The 22,855-nt window shown below is 48.4% G+C and overlaps 1 protein-coding gene across 1 annotated transcript in view; it reads right to left on the bottom strand.

Annotated features, from left to right (window-relative positions):
• The window catches only part of SUMO1 (small ubiquitin like modifier 1), a 33,302-nt gene extending 12,094 nt beyond the window's left edge, over positions 1 to 21,208 (bottom strand). Inside the window, exons 1-4 of the mRNA XM_075318977.1 lie at positions 21,067 to 21,208; positions 13,474 to 13,551; positions 12,813 to 12,890; positions 4,775 to 4,846 (exon numbers count right to left, since the gene is read on the bottom strand). Of these exons, the coding sequence (XP_075175092.1) occupies positions 4,775 to 4,846; positions 12,813 to 12,890; positions 13,474 to 13,551; positions 21,067 to 21,078 (240 nt within the window). The 5' untranslated portion in view covers positions 21,079 to 21,208. The remainder of the gene's footprint in view (positions 1 to 4,774; positions 4,847 to 12,812; positions 12,891 to 13,473; positions 13,552 to 21,066) is intronic.
• Between the last annotated feature and the right edge of the window lie 1,647 nt (positions 21,209 to 22,855).

Consider the following 22,855-nt stretch of genomic DNA (forward strand, 5'->3'; position numbering starts at 1 on the left):
AACCGACACGCCGATAGCCTCACAGACAGATTTCAACCAGAGTCCATCTGTCTGTCAATGGCATCTGTAAGTGAAGTCCCATCTCCACTGCAACTGTGGCTCTAGCCGCAAGCCTGGAGATTGGAGAATCCACCTTTGGACCCTGGGTCCAACGCCTGACCACGTCAGGGGGAAAGTGATAACGTGTATCCTTAATACGTTTGGAGAAAACGCTTATCTGGTAAGCGTGGTGTTTCTGGACTGCTTCTCTGAAGTCAGCGTGGCCAGAACACTACTCAATATACGTTTGAGTTTGAAATGGGACTTCTCCTGCTGTGAAGCTGACTCCTCCGCTGGGGGAGCTGAGGGAGAAAAGATCCAACATTCCATTGATGGACGCTATAGGATCATTCCTTATGGCGTCACCATCCGGTGTATCCGGAGTGAGAGCGGTGTCAGGATCAAAGTCCTGATGAGCTACGTCTACCTCATCATACAGAGAGCCTCCTGGGACCCCCCCGGAGCACCGATTTTTAATCCAAGTGAGGGTGGCCAGGGAGCAATGATCCAGATTGCCCATGGCCTGTCCGGACTGCAAGTCTCTATCCCATTGCAACTCCGTCCCTGTCCTTGGACAGGGTTGAGAGGTGGTTCTTTTGGCCACGTCAAGTAGAGACCCCGGCTGACCAAGTGCTACAGGGGAGCATTGCACCCAATGGGGAGCAGTGCCGTGGAACAGTATCACATGCAGCAAAAACAGCATCGAAAGCCTGTGTTGCTTATATGCTGCTGCCGACTTATAGAGCCAAGAATGGCGACCGTACAGTGCAATGTATATCATACAAGCATAAAGTACAAATGAACACTGCAGCACATGCAATACAAGCAGCATAGAAAGCCTGCTTTTCTGCTGCTGTAGACTAGCCATCTAGGGGAATAGAGCCCAGAATAGCGACCATACAGTGCAATGTATAGCATACAAGCATAAGTACAAATGAACACTGCAACCCCTGCAATACAAGCAGCATAGAAAAAAACCTGTGCCTCAGCACCCTTGCTTTTCTGCTGCTGTAGTCTAGCCATTCTATGGCGAATATAGCCAAGACTAGTGACCGTACAGTGCAGTGTACAGCATACAAGCATAAATACACATGAACACTTCAGTACGTGCAATACAAGCAGCATAGAAAGCCTGTGCCGTAGCACCCATGCTTTCCTGCTGCTGATGTGTCGCCATCTAAGAGGGCATATAGCCCGAAATAGCGACCTATGCAGTGTACTTAAATACAAATAGACAAAACTGCGGTATTTAGTGTCAGCACCCCAGGTGCCGCTTACCGCCCGCCTATAAGCGGGTGTGTGGTCGCCCCATTCCTGTTGGTTGCCCAGAGTCCGTTCTCCCAGCTCGGGCTGCAGGAATGGCTGCCGGCGTCCTTCCCCAGCTCGTGTGAGTAGGGGCGGGCCGTGGGCGTGCCCCGAGTCAGAGCGGGAAACCTGGCGTCCCACAGTGTCTAGTGAGAGGGCTGGAGCATGTAAATAAGGCTCCAGCCCTCGGCGCTGCTGAGTGTACAGCGTCTCTCCCCTACCCTGATTGACAGGGTGGGGGCGGGAACGAAGCTGAGTTAGGCCGCAAAAGCCGGGGACTGGATTTATGAGCGCCGCCGCCGTAAAAGCGCGGTCGGCGCTAAGTCCCCGGCGCACTACAAGTCCCAGCCGCGCCGCCGCTCACGGAGCGTCCGGCGCGGTAGTTCCCAATAAATAAAGTCACTCAGCTAGGCTGCAGTGACTGTAACCCTTTACTGTCCCCGGCGCACTAGCACACCCAGCAAGTCTGGAGTGTGCTGTGCCTGTGTGTACGGGGACACAGAGTACCTGAATGGTGCAGGGCCATGTCCCTGAACGGCACTCCCGCTCCACATCCAGCAGGTTCAATGGGTCTGTGGATGGAGCCCGGCCTCAGGGCTTTGGGGCCGGTAAGATCCCACTTCCTCAGAGCCCCTCAGGGGGATGGGGAAGGAAAACAGCATGTGGGCGCCAGCCGCCGTACCAGCAATAGGTACCTCAACCTTACAAACCACCAGTGGGGTGAGAAGGGAGCATGCTGGGGGCCCCATATGGGCCCTCTTTTCTTCCATCCGATATAGTCAGCAGCTGCTGCTGACTAAACAGTGGAGCTATGCGTGGATGTCTGACCTCCTTCGCACAAAGCCGAAAACTGGTGAGCCAGTGATCCCACTGGGGGTGTATAGCCAGAAGGGGAGGGGCCTTACACTTTTAAGTGTAATTGCTTTGTGTGGCCTCCGGAGGCAGTGCTATACACCCAATCGTCTGGGTCTCCCAATAGAGCGCCGAAGAAAGAGTCTCAGCTTACAATCGCAGCATGCTGCGATTGTTTTCTCGGTCCGATTAGGGCTGAGAAAATAATCGCTCATGTGTGCTCACACACAGGCTAGAATTGGTCCGAGGGGAATGCGATGTTTTATCGCACTCCACTCGCACTGTTTTTCTCGCCGTGTGGCTTAGGCCTAAGTGTCACAAAGCTGGAATCAGGTCTTTCAGAATAGATAACACAAACCTGATGGCAGATTCCCTTTAAATGGGAAGTCTGAAAGTAACATTTATTTTAATCCTTTATTTTAATCCTAAATGTCTGTCTAAAGTAATAATCTAATCTCTTTTCTAATATACTTTTATTAAATAGTCCCTATTGTTCCCTCTCTAACTGCTGCATTTTTACCTACTTCCTGTTTAATGAACTTTTGCTTGAGAATCCCCAGTGCATGCTGGGATACACAAATGAAACGTCATCAAGCAGCAGCGACTGTGCTCCTTATCCCAACCGCTGTCCCCACCCTTAAACAAAGTATCATCAATGACATCTGTTTCAGGCACTGGGTTAAGCCCGCTTTACACACTACAATTTATCTAACAATGTGTCGGTGGGGTCACGTCGTAAGTGACGCACATCCGGCATCGTTAGTTACATTGTAGCGTGTGAAATCTACGTGCGATTGATCGTTAAAACGTCGATCGCATACACGTCGTTCAATTTCTAAAAATTGAATGTCAGGTTGTTCAATGTTCCTGAGGCAGCACACATCGCAACACCCCGGGAACGATGAACTCAGCTTACCTGCGTCCCGCGGCTCCCGCCGGCAATGCAGAAGGAAGGAGGTGGGCGGGATGTTTACGTCCTGCTCATCTCCGACCCTCAGCTTCTATTGGTCGGCTGCCGCGTGACGTCGCTGTGACGTCGAACATCCCTCCCACTCCAGGAAGTGGATGTTTGCCGCCCATATCGAGGTCGTATGGAAGGTAAGTACGTGTGACGGGAAATAATAGTTTGTGCGGCATGGTCAACAAATTGAACGTGCCGCACATACGATGGGGGCGTGTCACATCGCATACGATATCGTATGCAAAATTGTAAGGTGTAAAGCAGGCTTTAGTCTCTGCTCTCCTGCGCATGCGTCGGTTTTAAAGTATGCTCAGTACGAGCTCCCTTGTCATTGTGTGATATTACTTTCACTGCACAGTGACAGTGCGTTCCCTCAACGTCTCTAATGGAGAGAGAAGTGAGTGCACTATCAGTGTGCACTGTAATGAAGAAAACCTGGCAAGCAGGAGAAACCGAGATCTACCACGCCAGTCACTTATGACTCTTCTGAGGACAAAAACTACAACAGTGACCGCAGACTCTGCCCCCTGATAGCATCTCATTTGAATATCCCAACATGTACAAGATGTTCTCAAAGTGTGAGCAAAACAGGAAGCAGGTAAAATTTCAAAAAAAAAAATAAAATAAAAGTTTTTGTTTTCCCATCTGAGAGCAGCATAATGTAGAGTCAGAGATCCTGATTCCAGTGATGTGTCACTCACTGGGCTGCTTAGTATAGTTTTGATAAAATCACAGTTTAATCAGCAGTAAATCATCATTAGAGAACTACTGCCAGGTAGTCCAGCATATTCATCAGCTCTGTATAACTGCTAGATCTGCAGCAGAGAAAACATGGATTTTATAAAAATGACAGCAAACGGCTACGGCTCAGTAATGATTCCATCATTGGAATCAGGATATCTGTCTCTACATTATGTTACTCTCAGATGGGGGAACAAAAACCTGGTGACAGATTCCCTTTAAATAGAACTATTATAAAAACAATTTCTATTTAAATATGTTTAATAAGTTTATGTGGGTATTCTATGTGACCCTATCTGAATGCAACTTAGAACAGGGGGGGGATTCTAAGCTTGGACTCAGTCTGGCTTTTTTGGGTGGGGGGGATATAGAGCAAGTGGTTGGTAAGGCAGGAGTTTGGAACATTTCATTATAATAATAATTGGGGGGAAAAAATAGCGGAGTCCATATTTTATATGTTTCTATAAATAAGATTTGCCTGAGCAAATCTCCTCTTTTAGCAAATATCCCATTCATCATAACTTTAGCGATGGGACTTCTAACACTGGTGCTACCTTCTTGAAGAAGCCCGCACATTATTTATATATTCTTCTTGCCAAGCACCTTTTTCACAGAATGCTTTATAGACATAAGGACAAGATGTAGTTTAGCATGTCCTGCCTCAGGACCACATTCACCAGAATATGTTCTTAGGTTGCAATCACAAATGCAGTAACACAGGAGAAACAGAGGAAAGGCGATGTATCCGTCATTTCTTGATTTGTGGACGACTTTTTGGATCCATCCCTAACTTGGACTCCAAAAACTGCATGTGTGGTTGCAGAATTGGGGAAAGCTATAACTTCACAGTGGGCACCATGCGTGTTTTTTACAAACCTCTTTAGGGGTCTGGTGATCTGCAATCCTCTGCCCTTCAAAAAGAAACCTTAGGGAATTCATGGGCACACCCTAAAATTAACAAAACAAGTAGTTCAGAAAAAAAAAACATTAAAAAGGCACCTATCATTTAACAATATTAACATATCCTAGAGGGACGCTATGTGCTGGGGTCCTGATACCCCAACTGATTGGTCAAAACACAGCTCTGAAGTGCACAACTGCTGCCTGCACTTAGCGGGGGACAGAGCCACGGACTCACTACTGGCCTGTACAACGCTCGGTGCATGAAGCGTATACAAGAGCTGGGCACCTCAGACAGCGGTTTTGCACATTACATGGGAGTCTCAAGGCCCAGACCCTCCGACATATAAAAGAAGGGAATTTTGTTTACTTACCGTAAATTCCTTTTCTTCTAGCTCCAATTGGGAGACCCAGACAATTGGGTGTATAGCTATTGCCTCTGGAGGCCACACAAAGTATTACACTTAAAAGTGTAAGGCCCCTCCCCTTCTGGCTATACACCCCCAGTGGGATCACTGGCTCACCAGTTTTAGTGCCAAAGCAAGAAGGAGGAAAGCCAATAACTGGTTTAAAGACCAATTCAATCCGAGGAAACATCGGAGAACTGAACCATACCACATGAACAACATGTGTACCCGAAAAAACAGAAAAACCCCGAGAAAACAGGGCGGGTGCTGGGTCTCCCAATTGGAGCTAGAAGAAAAGGAATTTACGGTAAGTAAACAAAATTCCCTTCTTCTTTGTCGCTCCATTGGGAGACCCAGACAATTGGGATGTCCAAAAGCAATCCCTGGGTGGGTAAAAGAATACCTCATGATAGGGCCGTCAAACGGCCCTCTCCTACAGGTGGCCAACCGCCGCCTGAATGACTTATCTACCTAGGCTGGCGTCTGCCGAAGCGTAGGTATGCATCTGATAATGCTTGGTAAAAGTAAGTAGACTCGACCAGGTGGGTGCCTGACACACCTGCTGAGCCGCAGCCTGGTGCCGTAATGCCCAGGATGCACCCACGGCTCTGGTAGAATGGGCCTTCGGCCTTGAGAGAACCCGAAGCCCAGTAGAACTGTAGGTTTCAAGAATTGGTTCCTCGATCCCCCGAGCAAGGGTGGATCTGGAAGCTTGCGACTGTTTACGCCGACCAGCGACAAGGACAAAGAGTGCATCCGGGTGGCGCAGGAGCGCCATGCGGGAAGTAGAACCTGAGTGCTCTCACCAGAACCAACAGATGCAAATCTTTCTGAAATTGATGGACTGGACGAGGACACAAAGAAGGTGAGGTGATATCCTGATTGATATGAAAATGGGATACCACCTTAGGGAGAAATTCCGGAACCGGACGCAGAACTACCCTGTCCTGGTGAAGGACCAGGAAGAGAGTTTGTATAAGAGCGTTGCTAGCTCGGAAACTCTCCTAAGAGACGAGAACGTTAGTAGAAGGCCACTTCCCGTGAAAAACGGGAAGGGAGACATCCTTCAAAGGCTCGAAAGGCGGCATCTGGAGAGCAATTAGAACCTTGTTCAGATCTCAGGGCTCAAACAGCCGCTTGTACGGAGTGCTGAGAAGACAAACTCCCCGTAGGAACGTGCGTACCTGAGGAAGTCGTCGTTTCTGAAAAAAATACAGATAGCGCTGAGACTTGTCCCTAAAGGGAACTGAGCGACAACCCATTTTCCTACCTAGATTGCAGGAAGGAAGGAAACATAGACGATGCAACCGGCCAGGGAGAAACACCCTGCGCCGAGCACCGAGATAAGAACATCTTCCACGTCCTGTGGTCAATCTTGGCGGACGTTGGTATGCTAGCCTGTCTCATGGTGGCAACCACGTCCAGAGGTAATCCTAACGACACTAGGTTCCAGGACTCAATGCCACACCATCCGGTTGAGAGCCGTAGAATTCAAATGGAAGAATGGCCCTTGAGACAGCCAGTCTGATTGGTCTGGTAGTGCCCCCGGTTAGCCTACCGTGAGGCACCACAGAACCGAGTACCACAACATCCTCGGCCAATTTGTAGCGACGAGGATGGCGCGGCCGCAGTCGGTCTTGATCTAGCGCAGTACTCTGGGCAACAATGCCAGAGATGGCACCTAAGGGAGCTGGAACTGCGACCAATGCTGAACTAAGGCGTTTGCCGCCAGAGCTCGATGATTGTGAAACCGTGCCATGAAGCTGGCACATTGTTGTTGTGCCGTGACGCCATTAGATCGACGTCCGGCCTCTGTCAGCGGCGCCAGATCTCCTGAAACCCGTCCGGGTGAGGAGACCATACTCTTTCGGCCACACCTCAGCGACTTAGAAAGTCAGCTTCCTAGTTTCCACACTTGGGATGTGAATTGTTGATATGGTGGATGCCGTGTCATCCACCCACATCAAACCTGCCGGACTTCCTGGAAGGCTTGCCGGTTGCGCGTTCTTCCTTGGTGGTTGATGTATGCCACCGCTGTGGAGCTGTCCGACTGAAGTCGGATATGCTTGCTTTCCAGCCGCTGTTGGAAGGATTGTAGGGCAAGATACACTGCTCTGTGTTCAAGAACATTGATCTGAAGAGTGGACTCTTGCTGAGTCCACGTACCCTGAGCGCTGTAGTGGAGAAAAACTGCTCCCCACCCTGATAGACTCGCGTCTGTCGTAACTATCGCCCAGGACGGGGATAGGAAGGACCTTCTTTTTGACCAAGAGGTGAGAAGAAGCCACCACCGTAGAGATTCCTTGGCCGCCTGAGAAGAACGACGACTCTGTTGAGGGACGTCGACTCCTCGTCCCATTGGCGGAGAATGTCCCATTGTAGTGGACGCAGTAAAACTGCGCGAAAGGAACTGCCTCCATTGCTACCATCTTACGTAGGAAGTGCATGAGGCGTGTCAATGTGTGCGACTGGTTCTTAAAGAAGAGCTTGCAGCCCGTAGTGAATGCTGTTTGTCTAGCGGCAGCTTCACTATCGCTGAGAGAGTAAGAAACTCTATGCCTAGGTATGTTATCGATAGGGTCGGGGTCGGATCTGACTTTAAAAAGTTGATGATCCACCCAAAACTCTAGAGAGTCTCCAGCGCAACGTTCGGGCAGTGTTGGCATGTTTCCTAAGAGAGTGCCTTGACAAGTAGATCGTCTAAATACGGGACCACAGAGTGACCCTGAGAGTGCAGGACTGTGACTACTGCTGCCCTGACCTTGGCGAAGACCAGTTGGACTGTCGCTAGCCGGAAGGTAGAGCTACGAACAGAGGGTGTTCGTCTCCTATAACGAAGCGTAGAAACGCTAGTGCTCTGGATCAATCGGCACGTGTGGATAAGCATCCTTGATGCCTAATGATGCTAGGAAATATCCTTGGGACCTTGAGGCGATGACATGGCGGAGGGATTCCATCCGGAACCGCCTGGTGTCCACGAGCTTGCTGAGCATTTTTAGATCCAGAACGGGACGGAACGGCCCGTTGTTATAGGTACCGCAAAGAATTTGGGGTAAAAACCGTGACCTTGTTCCTGAAGAGGAACGGGGGTCATCACTCTTTCTGCCTATAGAGTGCACCCTGTTTGCAGAAGAGCAGCGGCCCGGCCGGGAGGTGGAGAAATTCTGAAGAATCGAGTTGGAGGACGAGAAGTGAGCTCTATCCTGTACCCGTGAGACAGAATGTCTCACACTCAATGGTCATTGACCTATAGCAGCTAAATATCGCCAAGGCGGGAGAGCCTGCTACCGACCGAGGCCGCAAGTCATGAGGAAGCCGCCTTGGAAGCGGGTTTTCCGACTGTCGCTTTTTTGGGCGAGACTGAGCCCGCTAAGAATCTTAGCACCTCTGATCCTCTTGAGTCCACCTTGGACGAGGAAAAATGGGACCTGCCCGAGCCTCGAAAAGGCCGAAAACCCCGACTGCCTCTTGCTCTGTTGGGGTTTGTTGTGTCCGTGCTGAGGAAAGGATGAATCCTTACCCCTGGACTGTTTGATGGTTACATCCAACGCTCACCAAACAGTCGGTCAGCAGAAAAAGGCAACTGGTTAGGCAACCTTTTTTGGAAGCAGAATCTGCCTTCCATTCACTTAACGAGCAGACCAGGCTCTGCTTAAAAACACGGAGTAGCGGAGGCTACCGCCGCACGGTTCGCAGAGTCCAGGACAACCTGAATCGCGTAAGAAACAAATGCAGACATTTGAGAGGTTAAGGATGCCACCTGCGGCACAGATGTACGTGTAACCGTGTCAATCTGTGTAAGACAAGCTGAAATAGCTTGGAGTGCCCCAAGGGAGAGAATGCCGGAGCCAACGGTGCGCCGACAGCCTCATAGATGGCTTTCGACCAGAGATCCATCTGTCTGTCAGTGGCATCTTTGAGTTTGCAGTTCCATCTCCCACTGCAACTATGGATCTAGCTACAAGCCTGGAGATTGGAGGATGCCGCTCGGGACATTGGGTCCAGTCCTTGACCAAGTCAGGGGACAGGGATAGCGTGTATCCTAAGCCGTTTGGAGAAGCGCATATCTGGATAAGCGTGGTGTTCCTGGACTGCCTCTCTGAAGGCAGAGTGGTCCAGAAAAATACGTGAAGCTGACTCCTCCACTGGAGGAGTTGTGAGAAATAACCCACATTCTATAGATGGACGCTATAAGATTATTTACTATGGCGTCACAATCAGGTGTATCCAGATTGAGAGCGGTCTCAGGATCAGAATCCTGAGCCGCTACTTCCGCCTCATTACACAGCGAGTCCTTCTGTTAGGACCCTGATGAAACCGAGGCCGCTCATAGCGAGCCCACTTAGGCTGTCTGGGACTGACGTCCGTGCAGAGCCGTGACTCTGGGATGCGTGTGACATTCCCGGAGCTGTTAGTTATTCACACTGAGGGGGGCCATGGATCAATGATTCAACAGTGCCCATATTGTGAGAGACATGTCCGGACTGCTAGGCTTCTAGTATCATAGCCATAGTCTCAGAAAAACTGTCAGTAAATACTGCAGACACCGTCCTCATCCCCTGGCCATTAGTGCATACAATGGGAGTCTATGTACCTGCCGGCCGTATAGCCGTACATGCTGTACCAGCTGTATAGAAAAACATGTGGTTCTGCACCTTTGTTTTACACAGAGAATATGCTGATAACTCCTCCGCATAATCCAGGAGGGTATATACAACGTGCGACCAAACAGTGCAATGTATATAGTACAAGCATATCTATAAGTGCAATCCTGCACTAGTGGGGTTAGCACCACAGGTGCTGCTTAACGCCTGTTACAGCGATTGTGTGACTATCAGAATGCCAGGGTCTTCCACACTTGTCTCTGTATCGTACAGAAACTGACACTAATGGCTGCCGGTGTCCTTGTAGAGAAGGAAGCCGTGGGCGTGCCTGAGAAAGTGCGGGAATCCGGATTCACAGTGCACACAGTGAGAGGGGTGGAGTATGCAAAACATACTCCAGCTCTCAGCTCTGCTCTATGCAGCGTCACGCCCCTACCCTGACTGTCAGGGCTGTGGGCGGTAACGAAGGGAGACTAGGCCCAGAAGCCGGGGACTCGAGTTAACAGCGCGGCCGCCGTAAAAGCGCGGGCCGCGCTGAAGTCCCCGGCGCACCACAAGTGCCAGCCGCGCCGCAGTCCCAGCGGCCGGCGCGACCGCCCTAGAAGTGGCCAGCGTCCCGCCCCTCTCCTGACTGGCAGGTCTGGGGGCGGGAACGAACTAAAGCAGGCCGCAAAAGCCGGGGACTCGAGTTATCAGCGCGGCCGCCGTAAAAGCGCGGGCCGCGCTGAAGTCCCCGGCGCACTACAAGTGCCAGCCGCGCCGCTGTTCCAGCGGCCGGCGCGCCCGAGTCCTAGACGTGGGCAGCGTCCCGCCCCTCTCCTGACTGGCAGGTCTGGGGGCGGGAACGAACGGAAGCAGGCCGCAAAAGCCGGGGACTGTAGTTATCAGCGCGGCCGCCGTAAAAGCGCAGGCCGCGCTGAAGTCCCCGGCGCACTACAAGTGCCAGCCGTGCCGCAGTCCTAGCGGCCGGCGCGGCCGAGTCCCATAAGTGTGCCTGCTTCAGCTAAGCTGAATGAGGCTATGGCACAGGCGCCGCAGCGCTGATGTCCCCCGGCGCACTACAACACCCAGCATGCTGCGGTGTGAGCGCCAAATGCACGGGGACACAGAGTACCTTGAGGAAGCAGGGCCATGTCCCTGATGTACTCCGCTCCATCCAGCATCTTCTCCAGGGGCTGTAGATGGAGCACGGTCTCAGTGCCTGGAGACCGGTAAATCCCACTTCACCCAGAGCCCTGTAAAAAGGGATGGGGAAGGAATCAGCATGTGGGCTCCTGCCGCCGTACCCGCAATGGGTACCTCAACCTTACAAACACCTCCGACACAGTGGGGTGAGAAGGGAGCATGCTGGGGACACTATATGTGTCCTCTTTTCTTCCATCCGACATAGTCAGCAGCTGCTGCTGACTAAAAAGTGGAGCTATGCGTGGATGTGTTGCCTCCTTCGCACAAAGCACAAAACTGGTGAGCCAGTGATCCCACTGGGGGTGTATAGCCAGAAGGGGAGGGGCCTTACACTTTTAAGTGTAATACTTTGTGTGGCCTCCAGAGGCAATAGCTATACACCCAATTGTCTGGGTCTCCCAATGGAGCGACAAAGAAAACATGTTTTAACTTCTTCACCCCGGCCAATTTTCCGTTTTTTTTTTTGTTTTTTTTTTATTTGTTTTGCGCTTCCCTTTTTCCGAGAGCCATGACTTATTTTTCCGGTAATGTTGCCATATAATGGCTTGTTTTTTCAGGAACGAGTTGTACTTTTAAATAAAACCATAAGTTTTACCATATAGTGTACTGGAAAACGGCAAAAAAAATTGCAAGTGCAGAAAAATTGCAAGAAAAAATACGATTACATGATTGTTTTGGGGATATTTTATTCACTGTGTTCACTACATGGTAAAACTGATGTGTCGGTGTGATGCCTCAGGTCAGCACAAGTTTGTAGTCACCAAACATGTATAGGGGGTTACAAAAAAAAAAACAAAACAGAAGTTTGTCCAAAAAAAGCGGCACACTTTTTGCACCATTTTCAGTGACCTGTAGCGTTCTCATTTTTCTGGATCTATGGCTCAGTGATGGCTTATTTTTTGCGTCTCAAGCTGAAGTTTTTAACAGTACCATTTTTTTGCGCAGATGCTACGTTTTGATCGGGTGTTCTTGCATTTTATGCAAAATTTATGACTACCAAAAAACTATTTTGGCGTTTGGAATTTTTTTGCCGCTACGCCGTTTACCGATCAGATTAATTGATTTTATATTTTGCTAGATCGGGCATTTCTGAACACTCTGATACCAAATGTGTGTATATTTTTTTTAACCATTTAATTTTTAATGGGCCGAAAGGGGGGGTGATTTGAAATTTTAGGTTAACTTTTTTTTTAACTTACTAGTCCCCCTAGAGGACTATAAGTATCAGCAGTCTGATTGCTCATTCATTTCTGTTGATCACAGCTACAGCTGAGATCACAAGAAATGCCCATGTCTTGTAACAGGTAGCACTCTGCCGGCTGAAACAGGAAGTGAGTCCTGTGAGCTACAGGAGTCATCACATGACCCTGTGCTACCATCGGATCACAGTTATGTCGCGGCGCCGCTGATGGAGCCGGGTGAGTGAACATTTACTGGGATTTAAATAGCGCTGTCACATTTTGAGAGCGCTATTTGAGGGGTTAACAGGCACGGGTGGATCACAGATCCACCTACACTTGTGAGGCACACATGTCAGCTGTACAAATTAGCTGACATGAGTGGGAATCGCCACCGGCTGTCCGCAGCAGCCGCAGGTGATTACACCTCGATGGCTTAGGACGTACTAATACGGCCTACAGTCATTAAGGGGTTAAATGATAGTTACCCTTTAAGTCGAAGCATAAAAAGAACAATATGTTAGTTTCAATGTTTTCAAAAGTTCTAATAACTTATCAAGTGCTACAAAGCTTAGCAGACATAGTAGTTGAACGCAATATTGATGGAACATGACATTTCTCCAAAACCAGTATTTCTCACCTGTCTCTGACAGTAGGACTCTTTCAGCTTTTTCAGGTGCGTCGTCATCTTTACCTTAAAATGGATTTCACTGCTGTCCTGAAAAGATTAAGGTGCAATATAAATGTGATTGTGGTGCAAGCTTAGAAGAGCTTAAAAAGGCAAACAAAATTGAGAACACAAGTCAATACATGTCCATCTAAGTTAAAAAAAAAAAAAAATTCAAAATTTGCAAAGACTTCTCTTTTTCTACACAAAAACCATGTAAGCCAGATACGTCTGAAGGGGTCTTCACATTTGGACAACCCTTGTCCACATGACCATTAGGGAATTAGGCCATCATGTAGAAGCCCCTGCACAGATTACACTCCTATCAGAGTATGGAGCTACTGGAAAGAAACTGCTTCCACTTAGCATGTAATACTGCATTTACAGTGTAGTACCCGATAGGATAGTGCGGATAGGGAGCTGTGGACTCCAAATTCTCCTTTAAAACAATTGCTATCTTGTCAATCACTGCATTATAGTAATTACCAAGAAACAAAAAACCTTAACCTGTAACAAGCCATGGAATGAATTTATGCTGGAGAGGTTTGTAGATATTCACACGTGTATACAGAATATGAATGATACACTTACAATTAATATTACACCGTTATAACAATCTCTATACCAAATTTACCTGGCCAATTACTTTCAGTTTAATATAATCGCCTCCTTCCTTTTTATCTCCCAAGTCCTCACTGGATGGTTTTGCTTCCTGAAAAATGAGAAGATAAAACTATGAAATAAAAAAATGTGGACAAATACGAGGAGCAAAAGCTGGATCCATCTAACTGTATCCTTCAATCTGAAGAGACGTGTCGACACACCTATAGGATATATGCAATCCGTCTATATGTGGCTCCAACAACAACTACAAATGGCCAAGGATCCTTTAAAGGGGTTGTCCATTACTAGGACCACACAGTCTGACTCCTCGTTTTCCCCAGTAAAATATAAGACCCTGTGCTCCCCTCCCATTCTTACGCCGAACAGTGCTGTTGGTAATCGATGTTCGGGGCTGACATGACATTGTGATGCATCCAATCACCGCCGACTTCTCTCCCCCCGCCTTCAGACCAAATGAGTACTTCAACAGGAAGTGACGCTGCGGCTGCCACTAACTTCCTGTTTATTGATCATTTGGTCCAAAGGCATGAGACATCGGCAGTAATTGGATGCGGGGCTCGTGTGACATCACAATGTCACTTTTCTGTAGGTTCCTGAGTTTTTTTTGCTATAGATAATGGTAAAAAAAACTCAGGGACCTACCTGCACAAAAAAAAACGCACAAAAAACGCATGCGGTTTTCGGTGCGCTTTTTGACTGCAAGTGTGCTAATCTTTCAGACTCAAGAAATTTCTTCAGAAAAATCCTTTTTCTAGTGTGAACAGAGCCTAAGCATTACATGCGCTTCTTCGGTTTGATCTATAAAGGCCAAAAGTGGAGTAAAAAGACAAACAAAGGGGGTACAGAGCATCTGGCCAATTAGCGTTGAAATTGTATTCCCCAGTGAATAAATGATCCGGTCACATAGCTGTCAGTCCATGTAAGCGACTTGTACCATCATCATCCCTTATGACCACCGCCGTTAGGTACTGGAGGGGTATGACGATCACAATCCAGTCCAGGACATCATATTCTTTATATCTTGTGGCTTACAATTATTTTACTTTGACCTTCCTTCTCAAGATATGAAATCATTGAAGAACCTAAGACGACTAAATAGGATGCTCATTTCCAGCAACTCCACTTAATAATGACTGCAGTAGATACAGTAATTTTAACCTATTCCAGTGTGTAATCCTTGAGGTGAATGGCCATGAGCAGTAAAGGAATCGTTCCCTTTCTTTGCGAGCATTGAGATTCCTAATGCCCCTCTTAAACAGTCTGTTCACGCTTCTTAATGTCCTTTCATGAGCAGCGCTGCTGATTCAGCCCTGCACGGAGCGAGCGGCTGCCAGAATGTGGAATCAGCAGGTTCATCATGCAGAAAAGATGAGGAATTATATTCTGCAAGGGAATGAGTCGAAAGTAGAACATAGCAGACGGTACGTTCCATCCGCATTGCTGCGAGCACGCGCCTTCACAAAGAAATCAGAAAATGTCATGCGGAATCGCTATGGAGGCATGATACAATGAATTGAATGTATAAAGGTGACGGGCAACACCGCACTTCTATCTGTAGGGTTTGACGAAGGATGTCTAGACCGTCTTCCAGACCCAAGTGTCCTACAAATGATGTCTACATGTCTCTTCTTCAAATCCTTCTGACAATGATCCCGGTGGCGGCACATTAATATATAGTTTCCTATTTCAATGATGTAACTTGTACTGTGTAATTTTTTCCATTGAGACTACTGACAACTTGCTCTCCCATTCACCATGGTAGTGATTGCGCTCCACCGGTCACTGGTCACTGCTCACTGACATCAGTCGTGGAAGTTACTGGTCCAGCTCAGAAGTGGATGTACCCATCACTGGGATCTGGTGGGTAGTGCATAGTGACCTGCGGCCATGCTCTGCAATCCTGGCATTGCAACCAGGTTATCAGCATCAGTACCAAAAAATGCTATTGTGGGGGGGCAATGTCCTGCTCCCAATGAAAAAAATATATATGTTTTTAAAAAGGGAATCTGACACCCTTTTTGTATTTTAGTTATAAGAGACAATCTGTCGCCTGATTTTTGTCACATCATCTAAGAGCAGTATAACATAGGGACCGAGATCCTGATTCCAGCGATGTGTCACTTACTGGACTGCTTACTGTAGTTTTGATAAAATCACTGTTTAATTAGCAGTAGATTATCATTAGAGGACTACTTGGCGTGCTGCAGGTAGTCCAGCATATTCATGAGCTCTGTATAACAGCTAGATCTGCAGCAGAGAAAACATTGCTTTTATCAAAATGAAAGCAAAACAGCTTTGTAAGTGACATCGCTGAAATCAGGATCTCTGTCTCTACATTATGCTGCTCTCAGATGGAGGAGCAAAAACCGGGTGCCAGATTCCCTTTAATATGGGTATATACGTGGCATAAAGGTGAAATTAGCCATAGCTCTATGCCTCCTGGATGAGGGGTTGTTGGGCAAAAATTCTCTTTTACATCTTCTATCTTACGGGCTATCGGGGTGCGTGCACTGCCCGGAAAATAATCCGGCCTCCGGTCTTCATTGTATAGGATTCATCCTCCCCTTTTCTTCAGCGTCCCTGTTACGTCAGGTGCATGGTCAGAAATCTAGCGCCTGTGCATTGTGCCTGCCGCCTGTCCACTGCACTGTGAAGCAGCAGTGACTCCCCGGCGCCTGCGCACAGCAAAATTGATGCCTGTGCCTCAAGCAGGGCCGAACATTGCAGGGAGGGACAGACGGCAGAATGCGCAGGCACCAGGGGAGGCAGGCTTATCTTCCGGGCACCACACGCCCCGTAGCCAGGAAGATCGAAGATATAAAATGAGGATCTTTGCCAAATGACCCCTGATCCAGGAGGCATACAGTTATGGCTAATTTCACCTCTATTCTACCTGTATGCCCATATTAATAACTAAAAAAAAAAATCCAAAAGGGTGACAGATTCTCTTTAATTAACAAGAGATTATTATTAAACTAAAGAAAAAATTCCGGCACTGACATACTCGTATGGTGATGAAGGGTGTCTTTTAATGGGTAACAAAAATGACTGATCAAGGAAAGGCTGACAGGCACCAAATATTTCATTTTAATTGGTCAATTCAAAATCAGGCTATCGAGGAAAGATCATAATAAAAAAAAAAAAATAATAACGTATATCACATAAGGAGACTGCAAATTTTTAATTTTAGACCAAATACTGCCTTTAGTTAATGAGGAACTCTTGGAATCCAAAAAGAACAAAACTTAAAGCATAACAGTTGTTATACTTTTTAGTTTGTAAAACAATAATACATATGAAAAAAGAAACTTTGTAATATATCATGAGACAAATTTGCTTCTTTCTCTGCCAGAATTGATCAGTCATTATCAAAATTCTCAATTCTGAGGTAAAATCTGTATTCAGTGAAGACTTTCCCATTACTGAGATAGGAGATGGCAGCTGGTGCTGATGAGATTCTATGTAGATGGAAGAGGCAGCAGAGCCAGCGGCCGAAGGGAGGGAGCCAGCGGCCGAAGGGAGGGAGCCAGCGGCCGAAGGGAGGGAGCCAGCGGCCGAAGGGAGGGAGCCAGCGGCCGAAGGGAGGGAGCCAGCGGCCGAAGGGAGGGAGCCAGCGGCCGAAGGGAGGGAGCCAGCGGCCGAAGGGAGGGAGCCAGCGGCCGAAGGGAGGGAGCCAGCGGCCGAAGGGAGGGAGCCAGCGGCCGAAGGGAGGGAGCCAGCGGCCGAAGGGACGGAGCCAGAGGCCGAAGGGAGGGAGCCAGAGGCCGAAGGGAGGGAGCCAGAGGCCGAAGGGAGGGAGCCAGAGGCCGAAGGGAGGGAGCCAGAGTTTTAGTGTCACTGTGCTCCTCAGTTGCTGCAGAGACAAACCTGTACATAATTAAAGAGGTGGTTCACCCCTTTTCATTATTGGCCACACCGTTTTTATGTTGAGAAACAAGGTTTCTCTCAAAATACCTTGTGTTGTCAATAGTGCCTGTGAGCGGCGCTATTGCGATCACCCCCTGGGCTCCGTGCCCTCTGATGTCCGGTGAGGTCATGACAACTGAGGCGGGCTGCAGTCTTCCTGGGTGATGTTTCACCGCTCATCACAGCCCAGCATCTCCCTGCTCCCTCTTTCACTGCAGAGCGCCGCAAGCAGGAGCAATGCTGGGCTGTGATGAGCGGTGAAACTCCGCCCATAGCCCTGTGACTCTCAAAGGCTGGGGCCGGCCACGGTCATGTGAGGTCAATAGGAAGTTGACATCACCGGACATCAGAGTTCATGTGACGGGGGTGAGCGCACCCCAATAGCTCCGCTCACAGGCACTATTGGCAACAAAAGGTAATTGAGAGAAACCTTGTTTCTCAACATAATATCGATATGGCCAGTAATGAAAAGGGATGAACCATCTCTTTAAAGTCAGAGGCGCAGCTGGTCCGAACTGTCGCTATTCAAGAGCACGCTCCTCCAACAAGTGGGTAGGTAGAGGAGCGGTGCACTCCTGAAGACAGAAGACGAGAATCTATTTGAAGTCTGGCTTGAAAAAGGTTCTACTTGGACCGAAACGTCAGTTACACTATGAGCCAATTAAGGTTTGATTTTTGCTATCTGCCTCACTTATCTTTTCCTTAGTAAGCAATTGAAAGGCTGCCTGGTTGCACCCATTTCTGATTTTTTATGTGCTGTTCTTGTTTCTCTATGATAGATAGATAGATAGATAGATAGATAGATAGATAGATAGATAGTTAGATAGTAAGACCCCCATCAAGACCCCCATCCCAAGACCCCCATCAATCAGTAAAAATAGCTCCGGACACCCAGGCACAAGATTTCTATTCCAGCAGTCGTCGGTTGTGTGAGCGAGCTGAGGCAGGGGATGGCTTCTCCCGGCTGCTGTGCAGGCACCTCCTAAGGAGTTTGTGAGTGATGTGGGGGGGGGGGGGTCCTCAGGCCCCCACTTATCTACTTGCAGTTAAGAGAACAAAAACAATGTAAAAAGTAATACCAAACGTTTAGTTACTCCCAACTCTCACTGGGTCTTGTTGGATGGAAGAATAATCTCCTTCACTAGCTATTCCAGAACGTTTAATGTATACAGGACGAGTGGAGGCCAAGGGGACCCAATTTGGAGGACCATCTGCCAAAAAAGCCCTAAGACTGGGTTCACACACTACATCTTTTACTGCATTTTTGGTGCATTTTTTAGGTCACAAAAATGCACCCAAATGCATGCATTTCCTTCCCCCAGCAAAGTCTATGAGATTTCTATTTTGCTGTCCACACTGGGCATCTTTTCTTGGCAGCGTTTTTGTGGATGCAGCATGTCAATCCTTTTTGCCAGCGTTTTTAAGCCCTTCCAGTCAATAGATTTGACTTAAAAAAAAAAACGCATTGGGCATAATGTGGTAAAAACGCGTCAAAGACGTATGCGTTTTTTGCCGCGGGTACATTTTTGGGACCAAAAACGCTGCATCTTAAGATGCACTGTGTGAACATTGCCGAAGAATGTGCAAGTCGGGGTTCTGGTGTACAAACTAAATGGAAAACAAAACAAGACAAAACCGATTAGCGGTTTTAAATGACTCTACTCTGACATTACTAATGAGATCTGTATAAGGGAAAGCTTGATGCAACCATATGCACAAGTTGTCAAACGTATCAGGAGGGGAAGCCATTAGTAGATTGGTTTTTCAAGTATACCCCACTCTATGATGACTGTGACCTCGTATATAGCATACAGCTGGGCTCTGCTACCAGACCTGATGCCCTCAAATAAGATGTAGCTGGGCTCTGCTACCAGGCCTGATGCCCTCATATAAAGTGTAGCTGGGCTCTGCTACCAGGCCTGATGCCGTCATATAAGGTGTAGCTGGGCTCTGCTACCAGGCCTGATGCCCTCATATAAGGTGTAGCTGGGCTCTGCTACCAGGCCTGATGCCCTCATATAAGGTGTAGCTGGGCTCTGCTACCAGGCCTGATGCCCTCATATAAGGTGTAGCTGGGCTCTGCTACCAGGCCTGATGCCCTCATATAAGGTGTAGCTGGGCTCTGCTACCAGGCCTGATGCCCTCATATAAGGTGTAGCTGGGCTCTGCTACCAGGCCTGATGCCCTCATATAAGGTGTAGCTGGGCTCTGCTACCAGGCCTGATGCCCTCATATAAGGTGTAGCTGGGCTCTGCTACCAGGCCTGATGCCCTCATATAAAATGTAGCTGGGCTCTGCTACCAGGCCTGATGCCCTCATATAAAATGTAGCTGGGCTCTGCTACCAGGCCTGATGCCCTCATATAAAATGTAGCTGGGCTCTGCTACCAGGCCTGATGCCCTCATATAAGGTGTAGCTGGGCTCTGCTACCAGGCCTGATGCCCTCATATAAGGTGTAGCTGGGCTCTGCTACCAGGCCTGATGCCCTCATATAAGGTGTAGCTGGGCTCTGCTACCAGGCCTGATGCCCTCATATAAGGTGTAGCTGGGCTCTGCTACCAGGCCTGATGCCCTCATATAAGGTGTAGCTGGGCTCTGCTACCAGGCCTGATGCCCTCATATAAGGTGTAGCTGGGCTCTGCTACCAGGCCTGATGCCCTCATATAAAGGTGTAGCTGGGCTCTGCTACCAGGCCTGATGCCCTCATATAAAGGTGTAGCTGGGCTCTGCTACCAGGCCTGATGCCCTCATATAAAGGTGTAGCTGGGCTCTGCTACTAGGCCTGATGCCCTCATATAAAGGTGTAGCTGGGCTCTGCTACTAGGCCTGATGCCCTCATATAAGGTGTAGCTGGGCTCTGCTACTAGGCCTGATGCCCTCATATAAGGTGTAGCTGGGCTCTGCTACTAGGCCTGATGCCCTCATATAAGGTGTAGCTGGGCTCTGCTACTAGGCCTGATGCCCTCATATAAGGTGTAGCTGGGCTCTGCTACTAGGCCTGATGCCCTCATATAAGGTCTAGCTGGGCTCTGCTACCAGGCCTGATGCCCTCATATAAAGGTGTAGCTGGGCTCTGCTACCAGGCCTGATGCCCTCATATAAGGTGTAGCTGGGCTCTGCTACCAGGCCTGATGCCCTCATATAAAGGTGTAGCTGGGCTCTGCTACCAGGCCTGATGCCCTCATATAAAGGTGTAGCTGGGCTCTGCTACTAGGCCTGATGCCCTCATATAAAGGTGTAGCTGGGCTCTGCTACTAGGCCTGATGCCCTCATATAAGGTGTAGCTGGGCTCTGCTACCAGGCCTGATGCCCTCATATAAGGTGTAGCTGGGCTCTGCTACCAGGCCTGATGCCCTCATATAAAGGTGTAGCTGGGCTCTGCTACCAGGCCTGATGCCCTCATATAAGGTGTAGCTGGGCTCTGCTACCAGGCCTGATGCCCTCATATAAGGTGTAGCTGGGCTCTACTTCCAGCCTGCAGCCTCAGCACGGAGCACTGTATACACAGGACAGGTAACGCACAGGTTACGTAACAGCTCTGTACACGGCGCACACACTCACATAAGAACATAAACAAGCCGCAACGACACCTGCGCATGTCCCGTCACTAGCGCAACGCTCGGCCCCTGCTCTCCACATCTACGGCCTGTAAGTGCTGCCAGCTAGCAGCCGCGGAGCCCCCGTCACCCTCCATCACCTGGTCAGACATGCTGCCTACTGTCCCCCGTGCCGGTCCGGTCTGTAGCCGCTCTATCCTCCGGGCACAATAACAGCACAGGAGACTCAAACAAGCCCAGAGTTCCTGTGTGGGCAGCTGACGTCACCTCCGGCGACACACGCCCCGCCCACGTCACGTGACGAAGACTGTTACGTTCAGTGCGCGCTGAGGCGCTGGGTTGTGAGGATGGTGGTGGAAGTAGGGGGAGCGCGGGGCGGCTGCTCCGTCATTTCTAGGCTCTGCCGCACATGGGGTCGCGGTATTGCCGGCTATCTCCCATCCCCTCGCAGGACTCTGCGGTGTTGTGCGCCTTCACATGGCACAAAAGTGCATGGGATGTACAGATTTTGCGGCCCATACAATCTCATTGTGCTCCGCGCAGTGATCTGCTGTGCTCAGTGGATATGGTCATGGAGCTACGATGCTGAAGTTGGTTTCTTATTCGTCAGTTTTTTATTCGGCAATTTAGTTTTTTCAGTTTTTTACACGTTTAACAACAAAAATAACACCTCACAATAATAAAATGCACTGATGTGCCCTAATATAAATACACTCAAAATCTGCTGCGAAAATTATAAAACTGGCAAAAAAATGGGCATCAAAGTGGGCACCGAAGTATGTTCGTGAAAGGGTTAAATGGCTTTGGGCCACTGATCTAACACCACAATTGCATACATAGTGACGCCCCTAATCAAACTCAAGTGACTCCAGCCTGGCCCAAAGGGGTTCTGGGCATCAAAACTGGCATCAAAGTGGGCACACAGCCAATTTTCACAGATTTGAATAAGTAACTGGTGTTTTTGAGGGGTTAAATGGCTTTGGGCCACTGATCTCACACCACATTTACATACCAAGTGATGCCACACATCAAATTCAGATCACTCCAGCCTGGCCCAAACAGGTTCTGGGCATCAGAACTGGCATCAAAGTGGGCAAATGGACAATTTTCAAAGATTTGAATAAGTAACTGGTGTTTTTGAAGGGTTAAATAGCTTTGGGCCACTGATCTCACACTACATTTACATACCTAGTGATGCCACACATCAAAATCAGATCACTCCAGCCTGGCCCAAACAGGTTCTGGGCATCAGAACTGGCATCAAAGTGGGCACACAGCCAATTTTCACAGATTTGAATAAGTAACTGGTGTTTTTGAGGGCTTAAATGGCTTTAAGCCACTAATCTCACACCGCATTTACATACCTAGTGATGCCACACATCAAAATCAGATCAGTCCAGCCTGGCCCAAAGGGGTTCTGGGCATCAAAACTGGCATCAAAGTGGACACAGCCAATTTTCACAGATTTGAATAACTAACTGGTGTTTTTGAGGGGTTAAATAGCTTTGGGCCACGGATCTCACACCACATTTACATACCTAGTGATGACCCACATCAAATTCAGATCACTCCAGCCTGGCCCAAACAGGTTCTGGGCATTAGAACTGGCATAAGGCTATTAAATTATATAATAATTTTAATAAAACTATATGGGAAATTATCAATTTTAATGAAAAAATAGTGGTTATGCACATTTTATCAGAAAAATAGGTGAAGTTTATAATTTTTTAACATTTAAATTTTCGGTTATTGTGTGTGTGTAAAGGAACATTAGAACCCATTAATTTTTGTCCAGAAAAGCATGCGTTTTTGGAGCCAAAAACGCAGTGGAAAAGCAGGTAAAAAGCATGAAAAACGCAGGAATTGTGCTTTTGGTTGCGTTTTGCCATTTCTCATTGACTCCAATGTTAAGGAAACGCTGCAGAAATG

Source organism: Anomaloglossus baeobatrachus, chromosome 7 (assembly GCF_048569485.1).
Source record: "Anomaloglossus baeobatrachus isolate aAnoBae1 chromosome 7, aAnoBae1.hap1, whole genome shotgun sequence".
NCBI classification, from domain to species: Eukaryota; Metazoa; Chordata; class Amphibia; order Anura; family Aromobatidae; genus Anomaloglossus; species Anomaloglossus baeobatrachus.